Source organism: Haliotis asinina, chromosome 12 (genome assembly GCF_037392515.1).
Source record: "Haliotis asinina isolate JCU_RB_2024 chromosome 12, JCU_Hal_asi_v2, whole genome shotgun sequence".
In the NCBI taxonomy this organism is placed as follows: Eukaryota; Metazoa; Mollusca; class Gastropoda; order Lepetellida; family Haliotidae; genus Haliotis; species Haliotis asinina.
Window position 1 is genome coordinate 47791358 of NC_090291.1, and position 14440 is coordinate 47805797.

Below are 14440 nucleotides of genomic sequence, written 5' to 3' on the forward strand. Positions count from 1 at the left end.
TCAGATGCAAGTTAACATTTCCAGTCCTCATGACTGGAGGGTGTGTTATTCCTCCAAGTGACAAAGCAAGCAACCTCGGTTTTATCGTTGACTCATCTCCAAAGTGCTGAATCTCATATTTCCAAAGGCTGTAAAACAGCACTCTATAACATCCGCCAAGAAAGAAGATTCCTGAATGTAAAGACTGCTGCCACTCTTGTCCAGTCCTCTGTGTTGTTGCACATGGATTACTGCAAATGCATCGTTGTATGTTTTCCCGAAACACCTCATCAATAAACGATGTCAGAATGCAGCCGTCCGACTGCTGACCAAGACAAGAAAGGATCGGCATATTAAAGAATTTACACTGACGCAAGATCGTAGAGAGAATCAAGTACAAGATTTTGATACTAATGTTCAATGCGACACAAGGACTAGCACCAGCTTCTCCGTGTTCCAGCACCCAGCAAAACCCGCTTGGTGACCACAGCTTCTTTTGAGCAGCCCCTGTCCTCTGAAACAGCCTTCCACAGGAGATCAGATCACCACAGAACAAATTACTTTTCAGACAAGCTGAAAACGCGCTGTTTTGTATTGACATACTGATAACCTACTGCAGTTTTTGTGCAGGCTCAAAAGGCTCTTCTGAGCAGTTTCTAAACTAGGAATTAGAATATCTAGTTTATGTATGATAGTCCTGAATGTAACTGCGGGCATCTCGTCGAAGATGTGCTTTTCTTCCTCATCTGCCCCACATTTAACGACATAGGATAAGATGTATACTTTTTTAGTGGGGATGTAGTTTGTCTTCCTTCTTACATGGCCATTGGGACTAATCAGAACCTAACCGATATCCCATAGATTCTCGCAATTAACCTTATCTAATTTTAATGTATATGTAGACAATGACATCTTAACGTCACAACAACTACATTTTTATTTTCATTTTTACCTTCAGCGACTCTTTGCAAATTGTATCATTAGAATTGTCCTTGTAGATTCCAATCATGTTAACATCCAGGTTGTGTGTACGTCCCTATCTATCATTATTATTAATACCATCGCATCGTTGTAAAGAAGCGGCTTTAAGTATATTTTATGCTTGTTTGCCAAAACCGTCAGGATCACATGAACAGATATGTTTAAACCAAATGTCAGTTATCTGACACTGCCAAGTAATCGATAATGTAATATTTTTGAATGCCAATCAAATGACAATTCCCAAATAATATGTGTTATGAAACACCAAGGTGACTGATCATGTTATCATCCCTAAGCAATATCTGTTGTTATTACACCTACATAATTTATCATGTTGTCACACCTAAGGAATTGATTATGTAAACTAATGTTTTAAATATTTTGTAGAGTAAGCCTCTTAATATTTAAACGTGTCCGAACTGTAGACATACTATCAAGCAAATGCCTATTTCTATCACATGTGGAATCCTTTCTGCTTTATTCAAATCATACATACCGTAAATATTGACCTGCTACAAAGTCGTGTTAAAATGTCTTATAAAGTCATGTTGTATATAAAGTAATAATGTCCAAACACAACCAGCAGCTGTTTATTAACAGATACACAATCTGGACTATTGATACATGAACATATGTTAATGACTGGCATGGCTGTAAACCATCCGGCTCTACCAATCAATCTGCCTACACGTATAGTCATCTCCTAGTCACAATACCTAACGTACCGAGCTGCCCCATGAGGACCAATATATAAACAAGGTAATCCAGGTAAGCAGATTGATCAGAAGAGGCAAACTTGTTCACCAAACACGATGGTTACGTTAGCTCGTCTGGTTCTGCTGTTTTGGTGTTGTCTACAAGAAACAGATGCTTGGAGATTTGATGTCATCGCTAAGGGCAGGGTTGGCTTCACCTTCGAGGAGAAAGTTGCTCTATTAAGGACTCACAATAACTATAGGAGGGAAGCCGGTGCCTCCAATATGAACCAGCTGGTAAGTACATAGTACATGACATAAAGACATCCCTGTTCTCAATACGTTCATAAATAGAGCTTATAGTTGTTGTTTCCTGCTAATGTTCCCATTGTCAGAAAGTCGAAGCTCACTAGCACCTGTTCTGAATTGATTCACAAGACCCACGGGTAAAGACAATGTTAATGACTAATTGAACATTATTGAAGCAATACGTACAGACAATTATCACTTAATGCTCAAAACAATAAGATGGGCAGATAAGGGTTAATGTTTTAGGTTCAATTCAGTTAAATAGGGGACACAAAATGTCACAGAATCCGTCAACTAATATTATTATTATGTCGCGGTTGTCTTATTCAGAGACGCGCGGTGACTAGGTACATGCATAAGCATAGTTTGCCACTATCAGAGAGTCGAAGCTCATCAGAAAATCAACACCTGTTCGGCATTGATCCTCATGGATATTACACGAAAGTACCCTTAATAATAATACCGAAAGTAATGATATGAAAGTAATAATAATGACTGGCGTCGGTGAAAACTACTACTTCTTCTTCTCCTTCAGACACCCAGTGGTGGTACAAGAGTACAAAATATCGTACTGCATAGAAAATGACAAGACGAGGCACAGTTAGTGTTTAAAATGTGATAGTATACTATTAATGAACACCGAGAGTTTTTTCAATTCTGTTGTTTTCTGTGTACACATTAGTTGCTTGAATGTAGCCAGATTTTGTTTTCATTTAACCTATCGTGAAGGGACAGTTTTTTTGTCTAATGTCGTCTATTTTGTCTACATCGCAGTAAATAATGAATTTCATCGGCTATTGCTGGGGAATCACATAGCTTACATGTTCTATGTTCTCTTGTTATACCATCGCAGCGGCCGGTTTCAATGGGTGGAATTTTAAGGTGGGTAATTGTTCTGAATTTCAAAATTGGCATATAAACATAAATTTGTTGGAAGAAAAAAGTAACGTTCAAATGTTAGAGAATCTTTTACAGTCCTATAATAAACAGTCTAGGAGCTGCTATTCATTACAGACTACCACCTCTGGGTAAATTAATCATTTAAGACTAGTTCTACCTTACGGCTAGCCGTTCAGTGTTAACACATTCTCGGTCTCTGAAAATATTACTAAGACCTAAATGATTTAGCGTAGATTCGACAAGATTGAACCACCTACCATGATAGTCATAGTGGGTTTTTTGTAGTGTAACAACGCTGTGTAAAGTGAGATAATTTAACGCTTAATATTTTAGGTACTGCAAGGTGTGCCAATATTTAATCAGTCGCTTTACCATCTTAATTCTCAGAAGATACCTTCCCGTTGGGGTCGATACTTTAAGATTACAGATGATTTTCAGAAACTTGAAATGAACTTTTTCGATAATTTCCAGTGATTCATATCCCCAGATTTCACACTCATAGCAGAGACTGGGAACAACCATTACATCAAAAGCCCGCATTAAACAGCCTATCGGAAGATTAATATTTCTGGCCTTAGCCTTAGTTCCCGAGTCAACTAAGGTTTGATAGCGTGTATCAACCTATCGGATTTATTTAGTTTTAAACCTAGATACGTATAAAAGTCAACAATCTCGAGTACATGTGTTCCGAAATAGAATTAACCTTTTAGAAAGTTCTTCACCACCAAATATAGCGTTTTTAATTTTGGATATACTGACATCAAGCTTCTACTGCACACAATGCATACGGAACGATTTTTAATAATCTCTGGAATCCATTTGGACTTTGACTAACACTTACTGCGTCATCTGCGTATAAGAGAATAAAAAGGTGTAACACAGCATTCACATCTAGACTCTTGATATAGACTCATCACAATTGTCATTAGGAACGTGTGCCTCAGGCCAATTTAAGAACAGAGAAAACAATAGTAGTGATAGATTTTCACCTTGTCTCACACCACAATCACTCGGGAAGTAGTTTGAGTAATTGTTATTTGCATACACGCATGATTAAATGTTTTTGTACACATTTTGCATTAGATGAAAAAGACGCCCATGTATACCTTGCGTCAGTATTTTATGCCACAAACCGCGTCTCCAAACATTATCAAACGCTTTGGAGAAGACAATGAATGCACAGTATAACTTTTGTTTACGTTTTTAAAGAAGGTTCATCAGCATGTTTAGGACACATATACTTATTGATTGTGGAAAACCTTTTGCAGAAACCAGCTTGAGCATTATTTAGAATAGCATTATTGTCTTAAAGAAGGCAGTAGAAATATGAAGACATAAACCGGAAATGAACCGTGACCTAGGTGTCAAGTACTTTCACCTCCCAATCTTGGCATCTTTGCGCTGGCGAGAGTGTCACCTGTTACTCTGAGCTGTGTGGGGTCGAGAGTTGTATTGACACAACTCTCTCTGGCGGTTGCAAAGTGGGAGGAGGTGAGATCTCAGGATTTCGTCGGTGTAGCGATTTGCTGTAAGATTGATGACGTTTTTCTCACGAAATCTGCCCACCTGTCGAACACAGTTAAGCGGAAAATGTTCGTGTTGACGACAGCAGACACGCTGTCTCCCATCTGACATAGGCAAAATTATCAGAAAATCTACACCACGGTACTTCTTGTGCTCTTGACCCAATACCAACCGGAGTTGTCTTCGAATTCATTGACATTCTTTTACCAGTGATAGAGTAAGTCATTAACGGTAGTCTTTGGTCTGGAACTGTTCCTGTCGCCTTCAAATCAGCAATTGAAAATCAGCTGAAAAATTACAGTCCCGTATCCAATTTTTCATTCCTGTCAAAAGTAGCTGAAAGAGCAGTCAGCCAGACTGTCCGAGTACCTCAAAGAGAACAATCTTCATGATCATCACCAATCTGCCTACCGTGCTCATCACTGCACTGAAACAGCTCTCCTCATGATTCTCAGTGATCTGTGGATGAACATTGACAACAGGGTAGCACTTTCCGCACTTCTTGAATTAAGTGCCGCTTTCGATACTGTTGATCACTGATGAAGTTTGGTATTCTTGAGACTGCCTTAAGGTGGTTTTAATCCTATCTCACTTCTTGATGTCAATACGCCTACATTGAGGAATCCTACTCAAATGCAGTCATGCTGAAGTGTGCTGTGTGTTAGGACCTCTACTTTTCACTTTGTGTGTGAAGGCTCTTGTACAGCTTCATGAATATGCTGATGACATACATACTCATTCTTGCTTCATCCTGGGGAAGCTAGCATCACACTCCAGTTGAATGATGACAAGAGCGAATGCCCTCTGATCGGAACGCCTACACGTCGATCTCAATGCTAAGTGTCCAGTTTTGAATGCGGCACTTCCCAGATTCAATGTCTGACATTGTTAAGAATCTTGGTGTGATTCTCGATCAAGAGCTTTCACTCGATGATCATGTAAACAGTCTAATCAAAAGCTGCTTCTGTCATTTGAGAAATATTGGGAGCATACCGAAATACTGACTCTGCTGTCACCCTTGTCCTGTCTTTGGTGATGAGTTGACTGGACTATTGTAACAGTCTCCTGACCAGTGCTATAAAATCTCAGATCTCCAGACTACAGTGTGCAAAACAGTACTGCTAGTATTGTGTCACTGGCTCCAAAATCTGATCACATATCTCCTGTTTTGAGATCACTGCACTGGCTCCCAAATGAACACAGAATAACCTATAAACTTTGTTGCCTGGCTTTTAAATGTCTCTGAGGAATTGCGCCATACTATCTATCCAGCCTGTACCATGTTGCACCATTGGACACGTCGTTGTCGGTGAAGTAATGTCAGGGCAGGTCCAAATTTTGGTCGATATATACGAATTCCCACGTACCTCTCGATTTCTGATGGTTTGGTCAGAAATCCCTCGAAGTACAGGCACCTTTCCTACACTGCTCGTTCTGTAAGAAATCGGTGACGTAGGTGAAACACCCGGGTGAATCCTGAGCAGGAGTGGTCACTCTTCGTTTTTCACTGCCGGGCGGATCTTGGGTCAAATGGAAGGTTGTAGTTGATATGATCAAGATCATCCAGTAAGTATTCGATGAAAGTTTTATCTGGGGAAAATGAGGTCCACAGCAATACTTGGATGTCGCTTGCTGCATCATAGGACTCAGCTGCATTATCTGAAATAATCGTCGTCATCACGCAAAACTTCTTTATCTGTTCTGGATTATGAAGAATTAGAATGTCTTGAGCACACAAGAAGGTTACGTCATCTCTTATGCGCGTGATATGTGACAAAACCAATTGTTCGTAACAAAACCGACTACAATGTCACAAATGATATCGTATCATTTTCTCCCTCACAAGATGTCAGAATTTTCTGCCACGGTGCCTCTACTAATGCTACGTCTTGAGACCGTAGCCTTGTTGTAATGACGACCTGGACGACCTGGTGTCTACGTTGCTTAATGCGTGAGTCGTTGTTCATAATATCCATGATTAACATTGTTCGTGCAGTCTTGGTATGTACAGTAGATGTAATCAATATCTCGGGATTAATATTTTGTAACTTCACCTACAGGACAGTTGCCGAGACCCAACACAGTGTCCCCCAGTGAGGACAGCGATGTCAATATATATCACTTTGCCATTGATCACACCATTTTGATGTGAAGTTGGTTCAAAACTGATGTCCAGTATTCCACATGTACGTGTAGTAATTCTTAATCCTAGTACACTATAAGAACAGGAGCGGCGGTTTATTCATTTGTCCACAAAGGTACAATGTGTGAAGCCAGTTTCTGGTGTTAGCCTCTGTGGGGATCTAGGCTACCTGTCCCATGGACAAATAACTCATCCATATTACTGTCTGTTTACTGAACTGCTAACTTCAAATGCCACTTAAGAATCTCATCAATAAGCTAACCTTGCTTCACTGAACTTCAATAACATATATTCCGATGCTTGTTCCTGACTATCTCTCCTTGACTGAATTTGCAGTTTCGACGGCACCCTATTTGGATGTTTGCATGTTTGTTACATGTGTGCGTTGAGCCTAATATACTTTTACATAGTATATGTCAACCTGTATGTACACCTGAAGAAAAGCAAAATAAAACCTGTGTGTTGGTAACACCTGTGTGTTGGTAACAAGCTTCTCACACACGTGATTGTTCAGATATCAGGCGTTCAAATAAGCACTTTTGTTTAAACATGCACAATACCAAGACACGCTTCAAATCAACGTATGCGTGGTTATGCTGCAAACGGGAATGGCACAAAACGTAGTTACCAGTCTGGTACAGGTTAATGCTGGTCATTCGAGACGCAGTCTACAGCAGGGCAAATCTCATGATGCTAAGCTGCCACATCATATGCTCACAACACGATTTCAAGGTTATGGGTGAATAGGATTAGAATCTCAAGCAACCGGTTGAGAGAGTACAATGTCTACTCCGGTCGTTCGACACGCTCCAGCCTGCTTCCACTTCGCCGCCAGGAATCCCCGCTTTTCTGTAGACAGTATGTGAAGTTCGTCTTACACGACTAGGATACTCGTCACATTTAACTCCATGATGTAATGTGGGCAGCTCTGATGGTCTCGCAAGGGTTTACATGTGTCTTCAGTATGATGGTGAAATCGTAACGACTTCGTAGTGGCTTCACAAATCAGCTCATCCTTGTACATGGCCGTTACAGTGGATTATAAACCCTGGGACGACACTGATCGGGACCAAGTTCTACCTTACAGCACGATAATACCCATATGTTGCAGGTGCCCAGGCGGACATTTGTAAGCAACATACACTAAAAGCCAAAAGAAACGTTATCCCCCCTACCTTTGTGAAATACTTAAAACATATCAAGGACATGTTAGAAGGCATTAGTTTACAAGTAAGCTGAACAACAATTCAAATTTTATGCATATTTTGCAGAAGAATTAATTTATCCGATTTTCGACCTAGATAGACAATTTGAAGGCATCATGTCAAAATGTAAAAGAATCATTGGTATGAATTAAGACTTTAAAAACATTTTCTGCTGATTTGCATCATTGAAAACAAGTACAACTCTTCTTCGATATTTTGGAAAAAGAGTTTAGGAACATCTAAATCTTTGTTAATATCTTTGCTTGCAAAGTAACATTTTTCCATTTTCTGTTTACACACAACAATATCAGTTGAGAAAAGGTAGGAATATCCAAGCAGCATTTGCATCCATTTCACATTATGAATAATTCTATAGAGTATAAAAGGAGACTAGAATGCACCGCCACCCATAGTGTCGTCATTAAATTCTAACATAACCGAAAACAACAACATCAAAACTGTATAACGTTTGCAGAAAAGATCCATGCTCGTCATATCTCTTAGCAAGGTGAGCTAACGTCATGTAATGCTCTGTAACAGTAACTAATGACAGCAAATTCGTACTTGAAGCTTGGCTGACAACAGGTTTCCATTTGTCATTTCCTAGCCGTGTTGAAATTGGTCCACATAAAGACTAAATAATCATGGTGTAGTTTGAAACTGCAGTATGAGCACATAGTGTAACTTATCTTGATCCGTGTGCTCAAACCTGTCTAAATGTTGCCCGTCATGCACACATTCTTGACATCTATAAAACATGTTTTTAACTGTGTTTTAAACAGGTTTAAGTTATCTAAGTGTAATTGTGGAGACAATGCTTGAGTCACCCATTCGTGAAAAACACGAATCTTTCTTTCATTATTACTTCCTCGACCCCCACATGGGGACAGCGTGTGAAGCACAATTCCGGTGCTGATGTCCCCTGCAGTGACAATTCCCAATATTCCCAAAGTGGCGTAAAGTCATACTCTTTCACTCACTACTATTAGTCAAGATTGCGCATTTGCGTCGATATAGGTTAGCGACCTAATTTCATTTATGCTTGTCGAGTTTATTGAGGCGGAAGGGGCGTTGGGTTCGTTCGAAGACCTCGGTTCGACACATCCCTAAGCATTCCATTAACTGTTGCTTTTGTTTACATTTTGCAACATCAAACCGTTCTCTGTTTTAAAAGGTAGTGAAATGCAATGTATATACCCTTGAAACAAAACCTTTTTGGACCATGGACCTGGATGGGTAATAAATGCAAACTTGATCTCGCCACTCTATGGCTGGAATAATGCCGATGTGACGTAGAACCCAACTCAACTGAACTCTTCCTCCGCCACGCTGACGCCACGCTGACGCCACGACCAAGGTCGACCATATCATGATACGCTGAGTTGTCAGGGAAACAATCAATGCATAATAAGCAGCAACAGAGAACATCGACTGTGTTAGCTGGCCTCGCTATGTACTTGTGGAATGCTTAGAATACATAGAATCAACATTAACGTGAAGCAAAATATTGCAAAATCTAATTGATAGAGTGTTGCGTTGATACTGGAGGAAATTATTTTAGAACGTTAAATGCCAGAGAAACGTAATGAATTTGAAGCAAAATATTTTGGACGCTTAATTTGCCAGATAACATGATGAACTTGAAGTAACTTATTCTAAAAGCTTAATCATTTAAGTTGATATCATTCCAAAGAGCATGTGTACATTATTTAAAATGAGTTAGTTAACCATAAACTATCAGTTTTAATGGTGTTCTGTCATGTTTTAAACGTATGTCGTCTTAACGGCTGAGTATATACCATCTTAAAACGACCACAAAATAATTTATAAATATGTAAAACAGGATGTACTTTAATCTAACTGAGATGAATCTCAACAATAATATTGATGGAATAAGAAATCCAATAACCTAGCAGAAGATGGAATAAAGACTCTATTTTCAAGTACCAAGCGACATTTGTTGTATCTGACGCCCTATACCCTGTAGCTCCCTCAATAACTATGTCGTGACTGTGAGAGCCTTTTAACTGCGGCTTTATTACTTGAGAAATCCTCAGAGCATGTGCTCAGAATATTCATTCTCAATGCAATAGCACCCGTGACAATCGCTCGGAAAATAACATTGTGACTTCACAAAGAACAATTCTGTAATCTCTGTGAGAGAGCATTATCACCTGCTGAGTTGTATACAGGCAGAATAAGAGGGGGAATTTGTCGTGGGTAACTCTCTCGGGAACTTGACTCAACTGTGGAATCATTTCATATTCGCCCAAGTTGACTATGATCCCACTTGGTCGCATTGCGGAACTGTTCTTCGCCTGTGGGTGTTTTCTCTTAGAACTGCCAACACTGAATGGCTTTAGTCTCTGATTATGTAATACCAAGAGATCTTTCTGAAGGTGTTAAGGGACGTCGTGTATCCGAGCGCTCTTACAGTTATGGCAGAATATTTGAAGCCTTGAGTCCCTTGGACAGTTGTTGCAAAACGCGGTATACAACCATACTCGCTGCGAGAGTACTACGCGGGAGTACACACCAGATTGGATTTTATTTCGAGATAAGTGTCAAATATATGTTACTTGGATACAACTTAAATCGTGAAATAATTTCATAACTTCCAATTAAAGGTCACATGCAACCAAAAAATCAAACATATTTAAAACACAATTATCACTTATTCATGGCATATACTATACATTACTACCTGTAAAAAATCAAATAAACAAAATTATAAGCGTACAATCGCGATTCAAAAGTGTAATATTTTGTACTTGGGCTTATTAAGAAGCCCACGGGAGACCGAACCCAGTCATAGCGGGTAGATGTGCACCATAGAGTAGCGACGGCTTCCGTTTGGCTGGTTCACTTGTTGATACGCTGAGGGCTCATAGTGTGTTCGGAAAGACGATCATTTTAGAAGTATGGTGAATTATAGTAAAGTAAGATTCTTTATGGATAACAACTTCTTTTATTGTATTTGATGTGTCATTTGAAGTATGGATTCATAAACCGTTGTCAAACAAAATCATATGTTCACTACAAGAAGTTGTTATCCATAGAGAATGTATATAGAGATGTTGGGTTTTGTAAATACATGTTCTCTAAATCTGCGTTCGATCCAATAAAGAATCATCTCAGTTGAGATGGTTAACTACTGCGTGGATGGAACATGTCATTCGTCGAAGTACAAAGCAGGACTTGAAATTGACAAGAGTTTGCACCAGTTTCGGTCAGATCCAGTCATCCGAGACAAATGGATGTAGTTTGTTTGCAAACCTTAGACATAAAATATGTCATGGGTACAAGTATCACACCTGCCTAATTACATAATGTGGCAGAGATAGGACTCGGGTGCACGAGTCATAAATCGATTTTATTTAATGTTTTTAAGGCGTATAGCCTGATAGGTGTTAAGTTCAAATTGCATGTGGTCAATGATTGAAGCTGTGTATTGCATATTGTCTTTAGCAAACAGGCAAACAGACATATAGGTGTCAATAAACCAGACATTGAGTTTTCCCTGTGGCAAAGTCTGCTTACCACAATCAACAAGTTTTTTTATGTAACGAGTTGATTATTTACTTGTTTGTGTAATAAGAATGGGCAACCAAGATTATACTACTGTTCACGAGCTCATACTCCGGGCATGCATACTGCGAACCTATTCACTGGGCATGCATTATGAGCGCAGCGCAGCACAGCTGTTGAAACCGCTTTGAATCGTTTGAACTCCGATTTCGCGGGGTTTTTTCCATCGCGTTTTTTTCTCAACTATAAAGGTTGAAGTGGCATTGTTGACGATTTATTTCGGTAAGTGCATACCGAAAGGTATCAGAATCTGCAAAGTTGTGTTATACATTGCATGTGACCTTTAAGATACGCGTTGAATACATATACACATATTTTGTGTGATACTGATTTGAGACTAACGTTGAAAAACAAACAATATTTCATTGTGAACACAAATGCCATTTTAGAAAATGGTAAAATGTAACATATGTTATATTTGGGGTTACACTTTATTAGTAAAGTATAGATTGTAGTACTTTTATACTTTTTTAGAAGGTCGGTTCGAGTTCTTGAGTGCTCTAATTAAGTTTCAAGGTTAGTCAGCAGTACCAAAAGCCACTTTCATCCAACACCAAATTAACAAGCTCTGATGAAAAGTTCATCTTGGTGAAACGTAAAACCTCAGAGATTCCAGGTTATAAGTGAATTTTTGTTGTGAAAATAACAATGAGGAAAATATTGCTTTTTTCTCCGTCACACGTTTGCTAAAGTACAAAATTAATTTTCTTTCCCGTCAATTCTCTGACCAACATGTGTTACACCGATGAATATATGAATGGTAACGTACCATGTCTAAATATGTCACAACTCTGCATGTGAAGTCACAATGCCATGTATTGGTTACCTACAAACAAATATGTAACCACTACAAAAGAGGCAATTACATCTCTCTCCTGGTGAATTCGTGGACCCAGTCTGCTTTTGTGGGCTGTTTTAGAGGCATTTTAGAAGTTGCTGAGCTAAAGGTGAAGGGACAAATTTTATGGATGATCAACTTCTTTATTTTCACAATGGCGACGTTTCGGTATGGATTCTTATGTGTAACAGGTGTAACAGGTGTAACAGGTTGTATACAGGTGCATGGGTCATCACAACACATAGGGTATAACATTTGTAAAATAATTGCAGAAACGATATATCTGGTACCTCTTGGATAACGGTATATCGTCAGATAATATCACATAAATCAACAGCCAAAGAATTGGATTACTTGACTGAGACTTACACGGGGGTTCTTTTTCAAGGACACACAAATTCTGATCTGTCAAAAACATTGTGTTCAGATATTCAAGCTGGCACTGTTTACAACATATTTTGAGCTGACACTTGGCTGACCATTCATTATTTAGTTAGAACCCTCGGCATCAGGTATGAATTGGCAAGACATTAGAATCAGTTATGTTCTTATGATACGCCATCTGGGTAGTGCCTTCAAAACAAGCTCTTTCAGTAAGCATGAAGGAGGGGTCACTTTAACAAGCGATTGTAGTTGCAAATTGTTTTTTATGCACTTTTAATATCTAAGTTTGATTCCAGCGGACTTGTACCTATCTCAAACATACAAAATGTTTCTTGCATTATTTGTTTCCTGAAGTTTGTGATACATGTATTGCAAACTTGCGTTTTTAGCTGGTACCGAGATAAAAGGTCAAAATGATTTGCTCGAGGTTGACAGATATGGTGTAGAAAAAATATGACATAAAAACAGTGGCATTCATATCATTGTCCGGGTGAGGTTCAATACTTTCTGACATCCCATCGTAGAAGCACAATGATTATGCTGCAACCTTCAACGATGTAACTCTATCACAGTAGCATATCCCAGCTGGGCAGGCTAGGTATATTAAGCGTTAATATTGGATTGATAGTGTGTTAAAAGCAGTTTGATATGTCACTGGTAGGGTTGATGGGCTGCATCATATCCGTTGCGTCTTCCGAGACGTGGTCTATGATATCCTGATCAGATACATAAAACTACCGAGTGCTGAGACCACCTTTAGCGGTTGTCAAGGTATGGAAGTTACGGTCACCTTAGCGTAAGATCGGTACAACGGTACCCATGGTCTCTTTTCACGAAGCAACCTTTACTAGGGTTAACCTTATCTCCCATTCTTTATCACTGCGCGAAGGCTATCTTAGTGAATTACGGCAACCTTAGTGCTTTGTGAAAGGAAGCCCTGGTGGACGTTTTAGCGACCAATGTTCCTAGAGAGATTATTTACTTTCAGTTGTTGGCGATCCTCAGCCCTTTTTGATATTGTATTGTCCTTATTTGAAATCGGTTTTAAAGTGTACACAATTCTCATGAATTGAAGTCACGATATGGCTAAAATACTACCGTTGTGACTATACACTTTAGCTCACCCACTAATTTAGTGACCAGTGTGGGTCATATGGTATAGTGAGAACTACTCTCTCTGTGTACAAATTTTGTCCTTTTCGATAGTGTCTGATTTACACGAACAACCAAGAACCTCATCAACAGCGCAAAGTCAGCGACCCACCCTACATTCGCGGTAATGGAAGGCCGACTGCATATTTGTCGCAGTTGGTCGACTTCAATTTTGTGGAGGCCGCTGAGTGGGTTAGATTGCTGACTTCTTATGATCGGGATTATTTCACTGGCTCTGATAGTGTGAGTTCGAAACAGAGTAGGTCTCAATCCAACAAAAGTACGAAATATTACGTTACCAAGTAGGGTAATCCTACATACAACATGTGTTACATAGAGTTGTAAAATGTTCTAAAAAAGTATAAGGGACTTGGTGTGAAAATCAATACGGAAATAATATTGAATGGAAAAGCATGTGACTGAGTTTGCCTTAGTCCAGTTACATGACAGCAAGTGTGCGCCAGTGTCTGTCTGTCTTTCTGTATGTATGTATGTATGTATGTGTGTGTTTGTGCTTGTGTGTGTGTGTGTGTGTGTGAGAGAGAGAGAGAGAGAGAGTGAGAGTGAGAGTGATGTGTGTGTGTGTGTGTGTGTGTTCCCAAACAAGGACGGCACGGATTCACGGACGTTACCTGATATTTTCTCACTTTTGGCTTTAATTATGCATGAGACTGCACTTTAATACGCATGCATAAGGTCCTTTTAATGCATGCTATGATTGGATTATAGACATTTCGATTTG

At 39.3% G+C, this 14440-nt stretch overlaps 1 protein-coding gene across 1 annotated transcript in view; it reads left to right on the forward strand.

Annotated features, from left to right (window-relative positions):
- Window positions 1–1580: 1580 nt before the first annotated feature.
- Window positions 1581–14440, forward strand: part of LOC137259056 (GLIPR1-like protein 1) — a 32147-nt gene continuing 19287 nt past the window's right edge. The window contains exon 1 of the mRNA XM_067796766.1: window positions 1581–1952. Coding sequence (XP_067652867.1) covers window positions 1773–1952 — 180 coding nt within the window. The 5' untranslated portion in view covers window positions 1581–1772. The remainder of the gene's footprint in view (window positions 1953–14440) is intronic.